The 22,076-nt window shown below is 40.9% G+C and overlaps 1 protein-coding gene across 2 annotated transcripts in view; it reads right to left on the bottom strand.

The window, feature by feature from the left end:
- Window positions 1–22,076, bottom strand: part of kcnc4 (potassium voltage-gated channel, Shaw-related subfamily, member 4) — a 30,806-nt gene that overhangs the window by 4,493 nt on the left and 4,237 nt on the right. The window contains exons 2-4 of one of the 2 annotated variants that reach the window (XM_050065905.1): window positions 4,182–5,118; window positions 3,733–3,798; window positions 3,136–3,312 (exon numbers count right to left, since the gene is read on the bottom strand). In XM_050065905.1, coding sequence (XP_049921862.1) covers window positions 3,136–3,312; window positions 3,733–3,798; window positions 4,182–5,118 — 1,180 coding nt within the window. The remainder of the gene's footprint in view (window positions 1–3,135; window positions 3,313–3,732; window positions 3,799–4,181; window positions 5,119–22,076) is intronic. The other variant, XM_050065906.1, reaches the window with a different exon arrangement.

Here is a 22,076-nt window from a genome sequence, read left to right as displayed (position 1 = left end):
AGGAGTCACTGGGGAATATGGAGGCTCATCCGAGCTCAAAAGTCTTTTCTCTGCTTGTCAGAATATCTCCCTGCTGCTTCCTCTTAGCAGCACTTGAACGGTTTGCCACACCATTATGCACTCATCGCAAGGCAACAAGCTGGCGGTTGACACATTGCTGAGGCAGTGCGCTTTCTACTGTGACAATGTTTGCATGTATAAATGGTGACAGCAAGTGTTAACATTGTCGCAGGCTCCCTGTGTCGACCGTAATCACTTTAAATCCACCAGCATTTGTCCCACTGCGGGCCGGGCGACCATTTCCTGTCAATGATAACCATCTGAGCATCTTCAGACCTGCTGCATCCATCTGTCCTCCTCTCTGCTTCCTGCCATACAGCTCTGGTGAAATATGATCCATACCTTGTATCCTGTAACCCTGAAATTAACCCAACGCCATCCCCTATGGGCATAGCTCTAAAGAGCAGAGCCACTGTGTCATAATCTCTTTCCATCTAACCAGCTCAAAATGGCTGCAACCACAGAGCAAGCCTTTCTCATGTCCGACAGAAACAAGGAGATTTTTATTTTGAACTCTGCCACAACACTTTCCATCACTGTTAGGAAACAGTAAAGTCCACTTGAGCCTTTTTTTTGCAGGTAATGTGCACTAAAATGTGTTGTGTATGTGTGATATTCCCCTGTAATAGACTGGGATATCATTATCCACATACTCACCAGACACAGGGCTCAGGATTGAATTACCCCCTCCTCTCTCCCTCAAAGATTAGTTTTGAGGTGTTCTGGCTTTGCTCAGCCTCCCATTGTTTTTGTCCCTGCGATCAGAATAAAGCTCGCTTGGCAATTTCACGAGCTGACCAGATAATTTAGTGTATTATTAGAGAAGTCAGCGTGAAAGCAGCCTGGTGACGATTTGGTGTTTCGCTGTGTTTGTGTCTTTGCCACTGTGACTGTGAGGCTATAGATTTTATTTTGACAGATGTTTTCCTCCCCTGAGCATCACAACATGTCCACAAACATCCCTTCTTCTCATTTATCTGACAGACACAACCGAGGCTGTTTTTTTCCCGTCATGTGACAACATGCCATTAACCAACACCAATCTACAACACTCAACACATTCAAGGATTGACGAGGCTTTCAACACACGTTCAAATACAATTTCCTTGTAATGGGCTGTCAAAAAAATGTGGGAAGTATATAGTCTCATAGGAGCCGAGCTACAGTAAGTGCCCCATTTATGTGTTGTTTTTTTTCCTTGACAGTGATGTGCTAATGAGCTTTGGTAGAAAAATGCATTGCTGTAAAATGCAGTTTTGCCGGAAAACACCTTCAGTGTTGTTGGGCTGTTTGCACACGAGAGTTAGGATGTTGACTGGGTGGGATGTGTGCTCAGGATGTCAGGAATGAATCCATGACTGCCAAATATAGAGCCTCTTCTCACAAGGGGCTTTTGGGTACTTTGGGAAGCTCAGATGTGAGATCCAGCGGCCATTCAAGCAGAGAGAGATGGCAGGCTGACGGCAGATGTCGATTGAAAGATTCAAAGGAGCTTTGCATTTATGTTACCTGTTTCACACGGCTCTTAAAACTGTCACAATTACAGAATATTGGTGTTACTTGTTAAAAATGTTCAATTTAAAGGGACAGTTCACCCCCAAAATACCTATTTTCCCTCTTACCTGAAGTGCTACTTATCAGTCTAGATTGTTTTGGTGTGAGGTGCAGAGTGTTGGAGAGATGTCTGCCTTCTCTACAATATAATGGAACTAGATGACACTTAGTTTGTGGTGCTCAAAGTGCCAAAAAGGGCGTTGTGTTTTATATTTAGTTACAACAGCTTCTTTGGCATCAAGGCTTAAAAACCACAATGTTTTATTTTTGCACCTCTTTTTTTGCATGAATTAATCAGACAAGATATGACATGTTAATTGGCAAATGTTAGAGGTGCTGGTAGGCAGATTTGTTTTCACCACTGGACAGAGCCAGGCTAGCTGTTTTTCATGTTTAGTGAACAGACATGAGAGTGGTATCAATATTCTCATCAACAGGCCTTGCACACCAAGTCTGTATTTTTGGTATGTGTTTTTTAATCCATCATCAGATGAAAACTGCTACACACGGAAGCCTTGCACTGAGTCTGCTATGTTTTATTGTGTTCATTTCGACAAAATTTGCATATGAGGCAAAACAGAAAGACACATTTGCTCCTTTGCTTCTCTCCTCAGGAGGTACCTCCCTGGCTGTCGCCACTCTGCCCACATTTTGCATTTGACACTGCAGCTACCTGAGTCATGAAGGATACTATTAAACTGCACTCTGCTACAAGCATTAGGGTTGCCATGGTATGAGATTTTCACAGTACAATAACCTCAGAGAATATCGCAGTTTCATGGTATCACGGTATCACTCAGAATGACCTTTGAACCAATGAGAGCAAAAGGGTTATTTTTGGTTGAACAAATGTTTTATTACCACTTGAAACAATAATTTGTAATGGAAGTATGTGTAAAATACATAAAATAAAGGTGAGATTCTCTATCCAGTTATGTATATTTTTCAATATCGTAGATAAGCAAATGCACATGGTACGATAACCATCCATTTTCATATCACAGTATACCACTGCAACCCTAATAAGCATCATCATTTCTGGATAGGCAAACATTACTTTCTCGTTGTCGTGGAAGATTTCAAGGAGGACACTGCTCCCATGTATTTCCACTTCTTTTTCTTGCTGACTGTCCACTTCTGCCCTGCCAAAAGTCTTGGAGTTGGTGTGTAAACATGTTTGACACAATGTGAGATTGCATTTATTTTTAAATGTGACAATATTGGATGAAAAATAAAGACTTGGTGTGCAAAGGCCTTCACTCTCTGCAAAGAAGTACCAGTCAAGTCAAGTACATTCAGTCTGTCAGGAACATGTTGCACATGTGACTTAAACCTCTTAAATACACTGTACAAATTCCAGAGAGCTCCAGTGGAGAGACACAAAACACCTGACCACATACCAACAGAACCAAAATCTCAGAGAATTGACTTGAAACTACAGTACAGATAAAAGCACGCAGTACAATGTGCAACACTACAATCAGTATAGTGTTTTCTCAGGTGTGTAGTGATGTAACTCACCACTGTGGACGTTGGGGTCTCCAGAGGTGAGTAGGAAGCAGGTGGCCTCCTTCTTAGTCTTGTCTCGCCCTCGGGAGCACCGCAGGGACCACTTTTCACTGGGGGACAGCGGCTGGGTCAGACTGCAGCCCTCCTCCTCTGAAAGGGCCACATTTGCATCCCCGTTCTGTTTGGAGTCTGACAGGAAGACAAAAACACACAGCGACGTAAATGCCAAAGCTTTTACTGAGACTGCCCCGAGGGCCCAGACAGACAGAGGTATATTGCATAAAATCGGTATTTTTCTGTGATGAAATTCAATTTGACTGAGACGTTATGAGGAGTAATTTAATCCCTGTGCGTTACTGTCTATATGACTAAGTGCGGTTCATCTATCAGACAAACTCTGAAAAGCCTCAGGAACTAGAAGACTAGAAATACAGTGCTGTGTTTCTTTTAGGCTCAAGGCCACTCAAATATCTGTCATCAATTAAACAAACAGGATGAAGAAACATAATCTTTCTGATTTAAAAACCTATCAAATAAATTCAATAAGCAGTAACATTAGATTAAAGGGTTACTTTACCCAAATTACAAAGAAAGCATTTTCTAACTTACCTCCAGTGGTATTTAGCCACGCAGATAGTTTTGTTGTTCTGAGAGGTTCCACACTAAGATTTCTGCCTAAACATAAATTATAAACAATAATTAAAAAATCAGAACATCTTTTTCCAGCATTAGTGTCCCCATTGCTCTGGATTATCCATAGATTGTATTTAATTTTAAAATACAATATTTATGTGATAGAAAATATCTATTAAGAGATAATTACAGTAACAAGGACACTGTTTCTAGAAGAGATATTCCTGTTTAAGTCAAACATTTTCATTCATCACACAAATATCAATCATGTTTGTATTAAATTGTCATCAGTAAACCTGAGAATTAAAACCTGAGTAAAAGAAGCCAAAGCTGTCTGCATGGCTGGATACCACAAAAGATCAGTGAGAAAATTGTTTTCTGTAATTTGGGTGAACTGCACCTTTAACATTAAACTGCAGCCTGACCTGAGCGGTTCCTGCTGATGCTCTCCTCAGCAGCCAGTGGACACGTGTCGCTCTGAGTGCTGTCTCTGTGTGAGTTTGTTTCCGACTTCACAAACGAGGCCGAGTCAGTCGGAGCGTCGGGGTTCGGGTTGTGCTTCTTCTTCTTTTTCGGCAGCTTCTGTTTGGCCATAGCCAGTGAGTAGTACATCCCAAAGTTATTGACAATGACAGGGACCGGCATGGCGATGGTCAACACCCCGGCCAGCGCGCACAGCGCCCCCACCATCATGCCCAGCCACGTCTGTGGGTACATGTCTCCGTAGCCCAGTGTTGTCATGGTGACCACTGCCCACCAGAAGCTGATGGGGATGTTCTTGAAGTGTGTGTGGTTGGAGCCTGTGGGGTCATCGGGCTTGGCTCCGATGCGCTCGGCGTAGTATATCATGGTGGCGAAGATGAGCACACCCAGTGCCAAGAAGATGATGAGAAGGAGGAACTCATTGACGCTGGCCCTCAGTGTGTGGCCCAGCACGCGCAGGCCTACAAAGTGCCGCGTCAGCTTGAAGATCCTGAGGATTCGGACAAACCTCACCACGCGGAGGAAGCCCAGCACGTCGCTGGCAGCTTTAGATGACAGACCCTTCAGGCACATCTCCAGGTAGAATGGCAGAATGGCCACAAAGTCAATGATGTTGAGTGTGTTCCTGATGAAGACCACCTTGTTTGGGCAGCAGATGATTCGCACCAGGAATTCAAATGTGAACCAGATCACACAGACGCCCTCCACCCAGGTGAGGATGGGCTTGGTCACCATCTCTGGCCTCTCCACTGAGACTGTGATGTTGCCCACAACAACATGCTCTGTGCGGTTCTGCAGTACATTGAAGGCCTGATGGGTCTCCAGGCAGAAGGTGGTGATGGACACCAGGATGAAAAAGAGCGAGGCAAGCGCTACTCCCTGCAGGAGACAGATGAAAAAGTTAATCAACACAACGTCAGACCTTCACACTGACTAATAAGCAATTAAAACTATTTATTGCTTAAAATACTGTTTGTTCAAAGGCTTTTAATTGAACCTTTGCCTGTATGATGTGCGCCTCCAAAAAAACTATTTTTCAATCCATGCCTTAATTAATGATATCATAAGACTTCTTTTTTTATCAAACTCTTCAGTATCACCAATAAAAGACATGGATGTGCCAATCATGTCTGTAAAGCAGCGTGTTTTGAGGGATTATTTTCTGGGGGAGGCAGTGAGCGTCAGGTGATTGACAGTTAGCGAAGACTGAAATAATGAACACACAGATATGAGAACATTTAAGTCAGGCGCAAAGAAATATGATAAGACACAAACTCTGACAACATCAAAGTAAGGATATAAATGTATTGTGATGAATCAGTGACTGTGAAGTTAGTTTTGCACATACATGAATGAATGACTGCAAAAAGCTTCATCTGAAATGGAGAAAATGAGCCCTGATATCTCTTACAATGCAGGAGTACAATACAAATATACCAAAAACTAATTATTCAAAAGGAGGAGAGCCACCCAGACCACTATGGCAAATTCACCCATCTGTGACAAATTCCAGTAGATACCTTAATTTGACTTACACCTATGAGGCTGCATTGCATTGCAGTGCTATGAGCTAAATGCTAACATAAGCATGCTAACAAACCAGTGTTTAGCAGGTGTAGTGTTTACGATGGTGATCCCCTGATTTTTTCATCCAGTGCCACCATCATGTCGAAATTTATATTTGTCCAATATTATGGCTTGGGCATAATATAGACCTGCCAGTCTAATGACAGTCCTGTAAGTCAAGGCTGTGCTTAATGTTAAGTGCTTATTAGCCAACGTTTTCATGCTAACAACAAGACTAAGAAGGTGAACATCGTAAACACTACACCTGCAATTCAAACCGCAGGAGGAAATTAATGTCTGAATCCAATTTCATTGCAATCAAAGTAAGAGTTGTACAGATAGTTCAGTGTGGATCAAAGAGACGGTTGACTGAAACTGCCAGTCCTACACCTGCCAATGACATGCCCAATAAACAAGAAGTTTACAGTGAAAACAAAGATGCTAAAGAAGATGTGTTATTGACAGTTAAGCTCAAAAGGCAGATATTTGATACTATCATTTTACACCCACCACAGTCGCCTGAATAAAATGTTGGCACTGTAGAACGGATATGTCACATTTGCACCTTTCGTATGAATCGTATCAACTTTTCTAAAGTTTAAATAACATGTATATGAGCTGAGTTTCTCATGAGGAGGAGCAGCAGATGGTGGATGGCGAGACAGCTGCCGAGCAGCAGACAGCAGCAGACCACCGCTCGAGACCAACAAACAACAAAAGTGAGTGTTTTTAATAACACGTCTCCAGCCTGTTTTCCACCTAATCATCAGAAAAATGTTGACACACTGAACGTCTCTGCAAACCATGGATATGTTATATTTGCACGTTACATAGCGGATACATTGAAACTTCACATTTCAACAACGCTGTGATAAAAGTGGTGAGGTTAAGGCACAAACACAACTTGGATATCGTTAGGAAATGATCATGTTTTAGCTTAAAATACCCTGTTTGGAGAACAAAATCTGGGCAGGAAAAGCAGTAATGTCTTGGTAAAAAAACAACCATTTTTTAAGCCTAAAAAGCTGCTTGAGACACAGCGATAGCTCCCCAAAAAAGACCCATATTTGGGGGCTAAAAGCCACTGGGAACACAACAATGACTCATTAACTTGATTCACTAACAACCTTTTTGTTGTTGTTGTTGTTGTTGGTCTCAAACAGTGATCTGCAGCTTGGCAGGCATCTCGCCTAGGTGACACACCATCAACCACGGCCTCCACCTCCCGATGACAATGCAGGCTTACATATTACATCCCTTTAGAAATGACATGATATGTGTGGAACATGCAAATGTAACACATTCATAATACACCAATCATGTAGCCCAAGTGGAAACAAAAATAAATAAATAAATAAAATAAGCACTGCCACTGACATCCTATTACCTGCCAGGAAATAACAAATTCCTGTGATTGTCCACTGCCACTCCAGTTTAAAGATTAGTGAGTGAAGATATCTTTTTTATCATTATTATTATTTGAAAAGGCACCACGGCTGCAGGAGGGCCTGGACAATGTTCTCTGAGAAAACAGACCAATTTCAAACCAATTACTCCCCATGAGCACAGAGCCTGAATCATGCTGAGAGAAAACGTGATTCTATTAACATGGGCCGTGCCAGCCGCGGACAGCAGGGGGCGCTCACATGGTGCCAACATGGAGTGAGCTGACTTACTAAACCAGCTTCAGATAAAACACACAGAAAATGGTTTCATGATTTGAATTTGTTGAGACCAGGGAGGTTTTTGGTTAATGTGGTAACAGCATGTGTCGCCTCCGACCACAAGTGGAGAGGAGGGAAGTGAAGAGATGAGCAGAACAGCGAGCGATAAGAGACACTGGACAAGAGCTGAGTCATAAAAGTCACCTGTGCTGTTGTTTGAGTGAGTGAAACACTGCTGTCAGTGTTCCCTCTAAAACAGAAATATATAATATAAAGCAAATGGTCCATCTTATAAGTACAAATACAAACAAAATGCAGAGACAGTCAAACGGCTTATACAGCAGATGGGAGGTAATTTAAAGGATGTGGCTGCATGGCATTCACCTGATCCAGCACAATGGCCGTGCCTCTCTGTGTTTGTGTGCTAACTCATACCCAGCCTGTCTTTATTGTTTACTAAAGCCCGGACAAATTATTGTAATGCCTCTCCAACCTTTCTAATCTTTCAGCTGGATAAATATGTACCTGTGCCTTGCATGCACTCAGCTACTCTCTCCCTCGGGGGGCCTCTCACATATCAATCTGCTTTATAGTGTTTGGGTCTGTAGTTAGAAAAAACAAATAAAGCATGTGATGTCGGATGGGGACGCTAACTCACTGTGGAACAAATACAATAAATAACAACAGGACAGTTTATGGAGTTTAGAGAACTGAAAGAAAAGCAGCCCATATTAAAATAAATAAGTAAATAAATAAATAAATAAATACTGCACATTTACACTATGATACATGTACTCTGAGATAATGTGCAGCTTTCTACCATGACAACTTTCTTCAGGTTTGTCCCTGCAGAGATCTGAGGCGCCCACAGCTCTGATCCCCTGAGGAGACGAGGACCGAGCAGCAGGACAAGAGGGGAGGAGGTGAAGCCTCGACTCTGTCCCAGGAGGAGAGTCCCCCTCCCTGTCGCGTGGACACGGTTTCCCTGAACATCACCACTGAGGTTAACTGTGTGTGCGTGTCTCTCTGTGTGTGTGTGTGTGTGTGTGTGTGTGTGTGTTACAGAGCTGAATCACAGGGAATATCATAACAAGCCAAACAGCTTGCAAAAGAAGCACACAGCTGGATTAGTTACTGATACAGAACATTACAGCAGCTGAAGTTGAGGATTGTTACTACGTTTTTCTACATTTCTCGAGCAGTTTACAACCAGTAAATAATCTGTCTGTCTTCTTTGTTGGTCTCTTTCACTCAACATTAGGGTGGAAGAAATATTTAGATACTTAAGTAAAAGTAGGAATACTACAATGTATAAAAAATACTCCATTACAAGTAAAATCCTGCATTTTAAATCTTACTTCTTTGAAGTAGAAGTACAGAAGCATTTTCAGCAAAATGTTCTTTGAGTATTATTGTATTTTTTTCCTAATAATATTAATCTTTACAATACAAAAAAGGAAAAAGTAAAACTATTCATTATACAGCAGAATGTTCCTGTCAGAATTATAATAATACTGGGCATAATTTCTACTATTTGTATGCTTTTATAATGTGCATAAAATCTGGCACCAATCAACGTTAATTTCCAGCACGACAGTGAACCTTGACCACATTTAACAAGAACACATTCAAAGGAGAGAGAATCACTGCTCTTTTGGGTCGTGACCGGACCGGAGACTTGTTTTGTCGAGACTTGGAAACACAGCTTACATAAACTGGGATCTTATTTTTGTAATATTTTAAAGCTGAACAGTGAAGTGATGCTGAAGTGAGCAGCCCCACTTATAAAAGTAAACAGCTTCCAGCTGTTTCTCAAACCCTCACGAGAAATTGTGAAAGTAGTTTTGGCACAGCTACTGTGGCCATGACCCCCAACACTCGCATTTTGGCTGCTTTAAAGGGAACAGGGACATCAGGCTTTTCTTTGAAATAGAAAAGGAGGGTGAGATGAAAAGTGAAAATTAGTATTAGGTCAATACAGCCCTGTTGTAGTAATACATATATATATATATATATATATCATACTGTATTACTATTATTACTGATTCATTAACATTTAATGTTGCAAACAGACTTAATCTTGACTACTTTATATACTGTTGGGTTGTCTGGTCTGTAACAATGCATATCTTCTAAAGCGATACAAATGGCCCTATCTAGAGCCAGTGTTTGGTTTGTCCATTCTAGGCTACTGTAGAAACAACATGGCAGAAGTCGTGGAAGAGGACTTGCTTATTCTCCTTCTAAGGTAATAAAACACAACAATTCTTAGTTTTAGGTGATTATAAACCAATGTACACATGTTTATTATATACCATTTTTGCCAGTAGATGCCCCTAAATCCTGCACACTGGACCTTTAAGTCTTATTTTATCTTTAAATCCTGCATCACTGAAACAGATTTTCTTTCTTGCTTCACTTGAAAATGAAATGTGTTTCACAAAATTGAATTTAAACAGCCTGCATTCACCCTAAAATTAATTAAGTACTCATTTACATGCACTCAGTTTCTTTAACACACACACACTTACATGCACACACACACACAGGTGCAAAATATGTTTTCATTGTGTCCTTTCATCCATGATTTCCTATTGGAAACTCTCCAGACAAAAGAGCCAGATATACCGTCAAGGCCGGATAATTAAGTTGGGCTCCACCAAACGAGAGGGTTCAGCTTCTGCTGAAGCACCTCAGCAAGACAATTTCCAAAGTCAATTAATAAAGAAAATGGCCCTGCTGCTTTTCATCAATGCTCTCTGGACTTCAAAGTCCCAAGGTGGGTTCTTCCCTTGTTGCACAGCAGACCTGAATAATAACCTGAAGAGAGGAGCTCAGTGTAAACAGTAGAAGAAGAAATGTTAAAAAAAAAAAAAAAGGAGCTTCCAAGTACAAGAAAACGGGCCAGACATATTGATAGGATTGGTAATAATAACAGAGCCAATATGTACAAATTACTTTGAATATTTTTTCTGTCATTTGAGTTGATATGATTGTTAAATATCCTGTGACATAAGTGCACAAAATAGGTAAATTAAATGTATTTTTAATTGTACATGATTCCCTATATGTACTGCCGTCCTTGTCACTTTGTTGGGCCAGTGTAGACAGACAGGTGCAACCTCTGTGACATATAAGCAACAAGCTACATCAAGCAACATATGAGACACTGATGACACCCTCCAAACAAGCAGTAGGTTGAAACCTGGTCACCACCTCACAACCAAACGCAGCAGATTGTGTCCGTTGAAACGCACAGTTCAGTTTACATAAAAGCCTCAATAAATGTTTCCACTGTGTGTGTTTTATAAAAACCATCCAGCTGTTTCATCATCGATCTCTGTATTTATCTTATGCATCTATTCATTCTACATGACATTAATCATTTTAGTAAGTATAAATAAACGTCATCTTGCAGCCGAACACATTATCCCACTTTTCTGGCTTTGATAAAAACACATCACACAGAAAGCGGTCCTGCAGTGTGACAACAAAGCAGCAGCATCCCAAATAAAACCTGTGAGTCCTGCTGCTGTTCAGACGCCTGTAATGAGCCTGACAGGCCCTGACAGCGTTCAGTTTACTCAAATGCCAAACGGTTTATCCCAGAACTAAACAGAGCTGGGTATCTGCAGCCAGGGGCACCTCTGCAGGGAAGGTGCTGGAGGCCCTGGCACACACAAGGACAATCCGCTCTGTTCATAAAAGGCTCAACAAGAAAGTCTAACAATAACACGACACAGCTTGACCTAACACCTGTGTGTGTGTGTGTGTGTGTGTGTGTGTGTGTGTGTGTGTGTGTGTGTGTGTGTGTGTGTATTTATGCATCTGCAGGACAGCCACTTCTCTTGCTGAGAGCATTTTGGGGTTTGGCGTGAAGTGTTTTTCTTATAATCTGCTTGTGTCCATGTCTGTGTGTCTTTGTCCCATCCAGTCCATCTTGCAGCATTAAAATGCATCTGTATGGTTAATTTAAGACCTGACCCACACATGGAGACCACAATATCATGTTTACAGCTGAACAGTGGGAACTTTAAACACAGTCAGTGTTGGAGTGATTGCCATAATGTCTCTGTGTCACCACAGAGTGTTTCCATGTTGGTCTGCTGAGCCTGCTGATGTTATAATGAATGTTAACACTGAGCTTTTAATTTTTCATTTCCTGGGAATGTAAATGTAGCTTAAAGGGACAGTTCATCACAAAATCAACAATACATATTTTGTTCTTTTACCTGTAGTGATTGATAAATAGGGCAACAGATAAGAAGAAAAATATGAATTTTTGAATTTTGGGTGAACTCTCTTTTAAAGTTGAAACAAGCATGGTATTTGTACACTGTGTATGTTTTCCCCTTATTTCTGTCAGCCGCTTCCTGTCTCTGTGGTCTGTTTCTCGTGCTGCTGTAATTGTAGAGTTATAGCTTACATTTACTTAAAGTACATTTACTATACACTGTGTAGTTTTGAGGGAAATGTACTTCAGGGCCTGTGGGTTTTGTTTCTATGACAACATTATCTTAACAGTGACATTAATCAGGCAGCTGACATAACGCTACATTAACAGAGGGTTGACTACACAGTCAACAACGAGCTTACAAGGCAAACGGTGATAAAAGCTCGACCCTCACCAGTAACACCCAGTGTCAGCCAGCTGATCTGCTCCCAAAAAATTAGTTTTTCTGTCTCTGCTGTGACAGTAGACAGTAGCCCAGCCAAGGAAGTGGCATCACTGGGGCCTTTTTATAAAGTTCAGGGATTTTTAACTTACAGTGTATGGAGCAGCTACACAAAAAAGGTGCAGCGCTGGGTGTGGCACTTTTTCTCCAGGCAACTGCATACGTTCGCATCACACTGAGAACAACTGAAAAAAGACACCAGCCCTGAGAAAAAACGTTATGTGGACACAGGCCCTTACAGTGTCTATGAGTGTTTTCATTTGATGCTACTCCACTTCATGTCACCGGCAGATATTTTAAGTTCCGTTCTACTACATTTGTTTTTACAGCTCTTATAGCCTGATTATCGGACTGAATTGCTGTTACGTTTTACCTCATTCATTTTATTCAAATGGCAGAGATGCAGACAGAGATTACAGTCATGTGATTACAACTGAATCATCTACATCTGCCAATGAAGACCATGAGATCCGATTAAAAGCTACAGAGAAAGGGACTTCTTATAAATAACCCACAATAAACTGCTGATTAAACAACAATGTATCACCAGCTAGTCATCAACTGTGCAGTTAGTGTACAGTGGGTTTTTGGAGCTTTTCACTGACAATAACACTGTGAGAAGGGTGACAGTGAACCAAAACAGTGAAGCTGTGGAACAGACAGCTAAATAATAAGTTATATAAAGCTCCATAGAGTCGATAGAAAGTACAGAGTTGGTGATAATTATCTGTGAGTTCATCACTATGAATCATATCACACAGAAAGGAAATTACAACCATTTGTTGGTCCTCTAATATAAAATCTACAGAAATGTAGGCATCACTTTGGATTCTTATTTGAACTTTGAACCACATGTCAGTAATCTCATTAAAATTGTTATTGTTGTTTTATCTTCATGCACTTTGTGAAGCACTTTGTCACCTTGTTTTAAGTGCTACACAAATTAAACTATTATTATTAGTATTATCATTATATGAAGATTTGATCCATTGTTAATAAAAAATATTGAACATCCAATACATCTCTCCACTCAAAGAATGAATGATGATACAGATGATACAAAAGTCTGTGAGTACTAAACACTGGTGCCAAAAAGACATCGATTCAAGGTCATCAGGTGTCAGTGTGCAGACAGAGCAGAGGTTAGCCTGAGGGGACAGCTGCCCGGTCCCAGCTGCAGAATCAGAACAGGAGGGAGCAAGACAGGACGGGCAGCAGGATGCGCGTCAGTGTGCAGCAGCTGGGGAGTCCCTTCACAGCCATCACCTCCAGCTGTTCAGCATCACGCTCCGTTACTAACACTGACACGCTATACGCAAGAACCATAACAAGGAGCCTTCTGAGCAGTCAGCAGCTGCAAAGCCAGCGAGAGCAGCCACTTGTGATGCTTTCTCAGAGTCTATCATGTCACACTGACTCAGAGTCAGTACACCTGAGGATGGAAAATCAATGCTCACCTTCTCCTGGGTATCTGTAGAGAAGTCATTCATTGCCACACCTTTATGTTTCATTCAACCAGAAACATTAAGTGCAACGTGATCTAAACTTTGATACAACACAAGACAAATTACTGCAGTTCTAAATTTTGACTTACAGCTATTGAAGTTAAGTGACTTTCATCTATAATCAACCTTCATCAGCAGTCAATGAACATCAGAAGGGACAGGGGACTGCCAAATTCAAAATCCAAAACTTAGAGCCTAAAAGATCAGCAGTGGAGACGTTCCTACACAGAGAAAAACATCTCATAAATGAAGAGGAGGACAGAGAGACTCCGGGCCAACAGGTGCAAGCATTTGCGTATCAGTTACTCATCCTGTGTTACGCTGAATACGTGAAGAAACCTTGTTTTTCTCGCATGTCTCCATGGCTCCAGTTCTCATTTATCAAGTCATATGCCCAGTACCTCCCAGACAGACAGCCCTTTCTGGGGGCGGGAATTAAAGTGAAGAAGAGTAAAGAAAGTGAAACTTAGGGTGCTTTTACACCTGCCCTGTTTGGTTCAGTTTAATCAGGCCGAGACCTTCCTGAAGAGGTGGTCTTGGTCTGATTACAAATGAACTCTGGTGCGGTTCATCTGTGGTGAGAATGTGTTCTGACCTCTATCTGAACTAACTGCAGTCACATGACACATTGTTTGGGTTAAACATCAGCATGTTACAGTCCTGGAGGATTATTAATGTGCACCTCCTCCTGTACTGCCTTAATATGCACATTCAGCACATCCAATGCATCAAAACATTGTTTTCTAGTTGGAGCCGCGCCTCGTTTTCAAACTGTATGGTTTGACTAAAATGAACAATGACAGCAATATAGTCCCCGATGACCAGCGCTAAAATCAACCTGCGTAGTTGTCCCTCCATTGTGACATTAGGAAGTGTCACATTTATCTTGCAAGTGTACTCTTCTTCGACGTTTTGTTTACTTCCTGGATTTCTCCCACATGGAAATTCTGACCAATCAAGAGCAGCTTTCTCACACAAGGCATTTTATCTGGTCCGCTTGTAAATGCTGCTGTGAGAACACAAACCGACTCTAGGCAATTATGTAACTTTGTAACAAAATTAGTCCCTGATTCAGACCAAAGCAAGACAACTCTAGGTCTGAAAGCACCCTTAGGTAGTTAAACTGATCGAGGCAGCAGTAGACCATCAGCTCTCGTGTTCAGCGAGGTAAAATTACTGCTTTTGTCATTAGAGCCTGGCTTAAAAGAGAGCATAGATATAAGTTTCTCTTTTAGTTCAGCTCCCTGTTGGGAACAGCTGTTTATGAAGTCAGTTTTTGGATTCTTCATTCACCATTTTCTTCACAAATTCAACATAACATGGGTTGGGTAACTGATGTAGAAACAGTCATTTGGGGGGTTATGTACATGCCAGTGGGACTCTCTTATGTGGCTTTAACACCTAAAGACCTCTGCTGGTACGTTGTAAGGACAGGACTGCCTCTGACATCACATGCAGGGAAACAGAGAGGGCCTGGACAGGAGACAACACCAGTTCCCTATGGACACCAGAACAAAGCAGGTCACAGCATAGACTGTTTAGAGGTCAAAGGTCATCAACTAGGAGTAGGGCTGGGTATTGGTACTCTTCCTCTTTAAGGTGTCAACTGAAATAACCCAATACCAAGATGTACTGAAACTTCTCCAGTTGAAACATATCTGCATTAGATCCTTTTTGCACCCAAATATAGAAATAATAACTAAAGCAGAAGCTACAACCGATACAGTCTGTGGTGGTGTGGTGAAGTCGAGCACGGTGTACTTAAAAGAGCTCTTTGTAGAGGTAAATAAATATTTTAATAATTTCAACACCTTCAAAATGTGTTTGTGTAAAAAAAAACATTTGGATGTGGGGAAGTGGTGGTGGCATTTTACATAACTTCCATTCACATGATGGGAGTACAAAAAAATGTGTCAAATGGAGTACTACTGATATCAGTATCACTTTAAGGGTACTGTTATTGGTACTGGTATTGAATTTTTTTAAATGATACCCAGCCCTAAACAGGAGTCAGCGGACAACCAGAGAAAGATTGTCTACGTCTAATGCCAGAGACCATCTTTGAACATTTACAGGAGTTCTGATCTCCCCCCATATACGACCATTGGTTATGATGTGACACACGTTCCACACATGGCAACCGAGGATACACTGTCCTGATGAGGACCATGAGATTTACTGTAGAAGTTCAGGAAGAAAAAAGACAGAAAATGAACCTTGAGCTGGGCCCCTTTTTTCAGTCAAAATCCAGAGACTACTGAGGAGGTTACTCTGCTGTGTATCACAGCTTCCAGACAGATGCTGGGTCAAAGCAAAGCTGCATGTGTCAGGTGGTGTCAGAGTGTGTTTAAAAATTGTAACAAGCATTTTGTCTCAAAACAAAGCACAAGCTGGATAGTTGAGCAAGAAATTTCAGCATTTAGAAAAATACTTATTTGACCTTCAGTACTGATCATCGATCAAAGCCTTTTAAATCCATTCAACCAGTAAAAAAACTGACTGCACTTATTTCACAAATGTGCAAATGTAGTGAAGTTAAAAGAGCAGCAGTTTTTGTTTTTCTCTCCCTCTGAAATGTAAATATACTGTCTACCATCCTGCTGAGGTTTGAAGCTGTTAACAACACTATCTAATCTTTCTGGCCAATCTTCTACGCTTACAATTAAGCTGTTAATTGTATATTTCTATATTTTATGAATGCTCTCTGTCAAATTATTTATTTAATTATGAAAAAAACTTTTCAACCAAAAAGCTTTAAAAAGAGAAAATCACATTGCAGCTCAAACACCAACAATCCACATGACTGATAATTGCTCTTTGGCTTAGGTAGAAGTAAGATGATATTTTCAGTAATGTGCATTTATTGATTTTATTTTGTCTGCAAAATAAAGTCTGCAACTCTGTGTATACTTTGTGATGCATTCACTGACCTCACGGCAACACAGCCAATCTATTTCCAGCTAACAGCTTGGAATCGAGCAGAATAAACAAGCAACATAATCACACAGGATTACATGCCTCTCTCCTCGAGAATTTGGTGTTATAAGAGTCTCCTTAACGAGGCTGCGCCGCTTTGATGATGTGTGAAAAATCAAATCCTGTGCTCCATTCACAGAGCAGCACAGAAAGGTGTCAGCGCTGTGAGAGCCGATCCCGGAGGAATAAGAGGTTCTGCACACAGCGCTCCTTTATTATTTATCAGCTGGGTGTCACACGGAGACATAATGTGACGCATGAAATAAGTTTCATATTCAGCAATGAACAAAGCAGCCTACTGAAAGATATCGACCGATTTTTCTCTTTTAAATCAATTTTTACTGGTTCAGCCTGAAAAGCAGAAATGAGATTTGATGAAGATGTAGCTTCTGCAAGTGAATATTGATGTGTGAAGACAAAAGTGAGATGCCAATATTTAGCTCTTGTTAGGGTTGGACGTTCCACCCAATATCAGTATTTTACAGAAGTGTCAATATCAGTAAAATTTTGGCTCATAGGACATGAATTACATCTCTAAGATGATGTTTATAATATGACACTGAGCTCACAAAAAACATGCCAAAGAATCTAATCTGGATAATGTCTTAACTTAACACATATCTTAACAAGTTAAAAGAATAAACACATTTTGTATTGCCAAATAGATTGTTTATTGGCAACTTAGACTCCAGATAATATGCATCAGACCTCAACAATCCCACATCTGTTAATCCCTTGGTCTCACAACACAGACAAATTGATTTCTTTCTCTACGTGGGATAAAATTTGTTGCTCTTTTCTGTGGGAAAGGCAGTTTAATTGCTCACCACTGATAACAAGTTGCAGTCCATTACCACAGCAGTGATTAATTACAGGCAGCAGCACCGTGGATTTAATGAAATATTGGGTATGGGGAAGTTATCTAGTCTGAGCTTCGTGTTAATAATGTCTAAGTTAAGGTCTGATTGTCACATGTAATGAAGCTGAGATTACAAAGCCTGGTGCTCCATCAGTGTCATAAAGCTCTCCAGGTGTAGAGACTGAAATAATATGTTTATTTTTATCGCATTAATATTATAACAGTGATGTGTTTTCATCGGTTTGGCTCTATGCTCCTGTAGTTTGGCTTAAAAGTCAAACAGTCACTATGAGGTTAACGTTCTGACTGTCAGCTTTAAAGGCGTTAAAGAGTGTTTACATCCATATTTGGTAAACGGAAGTAATTGTACCCCTTTTAATACTAAGACCACAAAATTTAGGAGATAAATATACAGCCAGTCAGCCAAGGAGCTTTTAAAGGAACACTTCACTCACAAAATTACCATTTGTATATCAATTACTCACCCCAAGTTCCGCTGAATTCTTAAATAAAACTTTATTTTTCTCACATGCCTCAATGGTGAACGAATAATCCAAAAACTGAGAAAATTCTTGAAGAGTTGAAGTAAATGGGGGCCACGTTAACAGCAGCAAACAATATCAAATCATCCATTTACAAACTCACGCAATACCTTAATATTTAAAACACTTCTGCACAGCATGCATGGGCAAGCATGTGAATTTGAACTCTGCTCATTGAGTGACCAGGCACGCTAATTGTCAGTGCATGAGACTGTTTATGGGGAAGAAGGCATGCAAAAAAAAAAATGCTAACATGGCGTAAGTAACAAATGATCATTTTGAGAGTCAAGTATTCCTTTAAAGCCAAACAAAAAAGACAGCTGATCGCTTTCCATCTTAACGTGTTTCACATTAAGTCCAGACTGAAGTCAAAAAGCTCATAAACAAGTCATATATGAAAATGGCTGCAGTTTATGCCTGGTAAAGCATCAACAGGGAAGATCTGCTGACGTCTCTGAGTCAAAAACTTCAGACAGCCATTAATTACAAAGGATTCACAACCAAATATTAATAATGATGACTTAACATTAAGTTTATTTTAACTTTATGTCCCCTGAAACTGAAAGACTGAGTAAAGGCGACAACCCTGCTTGTGGCTCTTTGTCTGGGGACCAGACAAAAATGTTTTCTTTGCTCTGGCAGATGACTGGTACCCCTCCCCAGCCAGCCTGGCTGTGGCCGGGCCAATTCCAACAGTTCTATCAAATATTAGACGTGTTTGAAATGATGGTTTACAACTTGTGGAAGCTTTGCACTTATGCAAAATACATGATAATGTCAGTTTTGACCCCGTACACCTGCACACAGCGAGAATAACCAAAGCTCAGTGAAGAGGAGCACCGTTGAGGCATTTTTGAAGACAGCCAAGATGGCTGCAGATGATGTGGACCTTTCTGTTGAAGTACTATTTTTATATTCTGGTGGCAAAAGTGTCAACACTCGTTCACCATCACAGTTCATCTCTGCACACTGTGGCCTGTTTACATTTGTCCGTTTCTCAGTGTTGCGTCACGTTTCTTTGCTCTGCATGGTTGCAGGTCTATCCAGTTGCCTTCAGGGGCTTATTAGTCTATGATCGCTGACAACGCCCCGTGGAAATCAAAAATTACTAAAATGTGTGCTCACAGTGGCACTTCTTACGTCCTGATGTTTAGCAGGTAAAATATTTACTTTTCATTACCACCCTCTTTGTTTGGCGTGTTAGCATGCTAACACAAAGTACAGTTGTGGTATTGGAAACATTAAAAGTTTGATGTCGGCTCCAGGTGAAAATTAGCAAGGTTATTCACTCTGATATGAATATCTGTCAATGGCAAAATTAGTTGTTGAGACATTTCACTCAAAAGCACAAATGTCAACCTCATGGTGGTGCCACAGGAAGTCAGGGAATCAGAAGTTTCATGGTCCCTAATGTTGCCACCAAGGACTATAAATGATACAAAGTTCATCTAAATGTGAATGTAAACAGTGAGAGTCAGCACTTAATTCTTAGTCACTGTTTCATGTACAATCTAATGTGCTGTAAAGCGGCATTACTGCTCTACTTCCTTCTGTATAAGCAGCTCTACATGATCCTCTCATGTCTTTAATTTAAGAGTGATGCCATAATCAGACTGAAGGCTTCATGTGCCGACTCTCACAGAGCTGCGCCTACAGTCTTGGTGGATGGTGAGGAGGATGTGGCCGAATGATGGACAAATTAACTTCCCTCCGGCTCTCAAGAATCACATTACCTGAGATGAGCTCAGAGGCTCTTTGAAATATAAAGGCCATAAAGGTAACGTGAGTCCCTCAGAATGCACTCTGCATCCTCTCAGAACGCACACAGAGCCAACATGCATACATGGATCGTCTGCAGAGGAAATGGACCAAGAACATTATGACCGGGTCAATATGGATCCGCCCGCACTCCTTCTTATGACATACTTCCAGATTCACATCTACACTGCCGTTCTGTCACAGAACTTCGCAAATCCTAATTGATTCATTTACAAATATTGAGTGGTGAGAGACGGCCGTGATGAACTGGCAGGCACAGCGCGGTCATCCTCAGATGGCAGCTGTGACTCAGAGATGTCGGCTGTTCTGCAGTGACAGCCTGCAAATGCCACCTGGATGAGAGGCTAAAATAAACATTATCTGTATTGTGACTGGCGTGCAATAAGAACACTGCACTTCTGCAACACTGCGGGAGTCTCTGAATAGACCATTCAACTCCACAAACAGGCAAACAGAAATTAGAGCATCAGCCTCTCTTTTTCTGGACTAAATGTATTTTTCTTTTTTGACCAATGAAAGCTCCTGACCCTTTGCCTGACAACTCCAGCTATAGTGACACTCGATACTTGCTTCCGCGTTTACTTCATTAAGCACTCTACTCCTTTTGTTGCAAAGCCATTAGGCCGAGCATACTTTCAAAGGCTTACAAAAGGCTGATATTCCCTGTGGAAGAAATGAGAGCAAATTGATTTTAATTTACAGCACAAAAACATTTATTTCACTGATAAACCAAACAGAGATGTATCTTGGTCATCTTAATAAAATGAGAAAATTAAATTTTTGGTGGGGCTTATGTGTGCTGAAATCATAAATAAATGTCAAAAAATTTAAGCTGTGGCATGACGATCTTCATAAATAAGCAAGACGCATCTAGAAACATCGCAGTGGTTTTTCTCTCAACATTGTAGATAAAATTCTTAATGTTGTGATAAACAGATGCTTGGTTTATTTCTGCCTGTATTTGTATTTGGACGCTGCTCTGTGATTTAATATACAGCAGGGTTTACTGTACATGGACGTACACTGCTGCAGCCTTTCAAACACTCGTGTTCTGAGGACCTCTGAGTGCAAACCTTGAACAGGATGTGTGGGAACACTTCAGCTGCACTGTATTTTTGCCATGAAACAGCATTTTCTCTATTTTCAGCATTTTGGTACAATTTCATAACATATATTTAAGTGAGAACTGAAAACCTGCTGTTCACATGACTGAAGGCAACATTTAGTCGTCTGGAGAGAGCACAGACCTTGTAGTGCATCATAAGAAAAAAGGAAACATCTGCATGAAACTGGCAGCTGTATAAATACATTTGTTATAGCTTCCAAGTATTAACAACTAGAGCTGCAATGATTAGTTGATTAATCTATTAGTCAGTCGACAGAAACTGGCAACTACTTTGATAATCAATAATTGTTTTAGTGGGGATATGTAGTAGGATATTATAGTAGCCGTTTTTATACAGATATCGCGCTATAGGGCTGCTACAAAGTCCCACCTTTATGCCTCCTTTGCATTTTCACAGAATGAAACAACGGTGGCAACATCCCGCTCCAGAGTGTGATTATAAACTGTATCCCAGCTTTGCGTAATCAAAAGAGGCGTGACAGGTGTGACATGTTACAGAACAGCATTGGCCTCTAGTGTGACATATAACATCCACGTCAGCAGCAATGGCATTACCAAGTCAATAACAATCATTTACTGTCCCTGTTATATGGCGGCTGATCTCGTCCACTGCGCAGAGGGTAAGGAGCTCCCGGACCCCATGGGTTTCCCCATTTTCCCAGACATTTACAGCTCCTGTTCTTCTTCTTTGAGTTAGCTGCTAACAGCTACTTTTTAAATCTCCCGTGGTGGGATGCACGCTTAACAAGTCATCAAAGCGTCACACCCGTGCTCCCCATGATCTAGTCCCTCTTCATACAGACACTGTTTCGACACTGTTTCAACGTGCCATGGCGGATTAAAGGCGAGACTACTCTGTCCCCCGATTCCGCGATTGTACCTTATATACAGCATGGTTAGGAGGCCTAAGGGCATGATATTCCCGCCTTAAAAAGGCAGCATAACAATTGATATTGTGATATGAGACTTGATATCGTCTTAGATTTTGAATATTGTGATATCGTGTTGTCTTTTCCTGGTTTTGAAGTTGTCCTTAAAGTAAAGTGATGTAATCTTTTTTATTTACCAGACTGTTCTTGCTATTTGTCTTTACCCACTTAGTCACTGTATCCACATTATTCAAAAATCTCATCGTCTACATATT

The sequence above is a fragment of the Epinephelus moara genome, chromosome 16, assembly GCF_006386435.1.
Source record: "Epinephelus moara isolate mb chromosome 16, YSFRI_EMoa_1.0, whole genome shotgun sequence".
Classification (NCBI taxonomy): domain Eukaryota; kingdom Metazoa; phylum Chordata; class Actinopteri; order Perciformes; family Serranidae; genus Epinephelus; species Epinephelus moara.
This window is presented reverse-complemented; position numbering and strand designations above follow the sequence as displayed.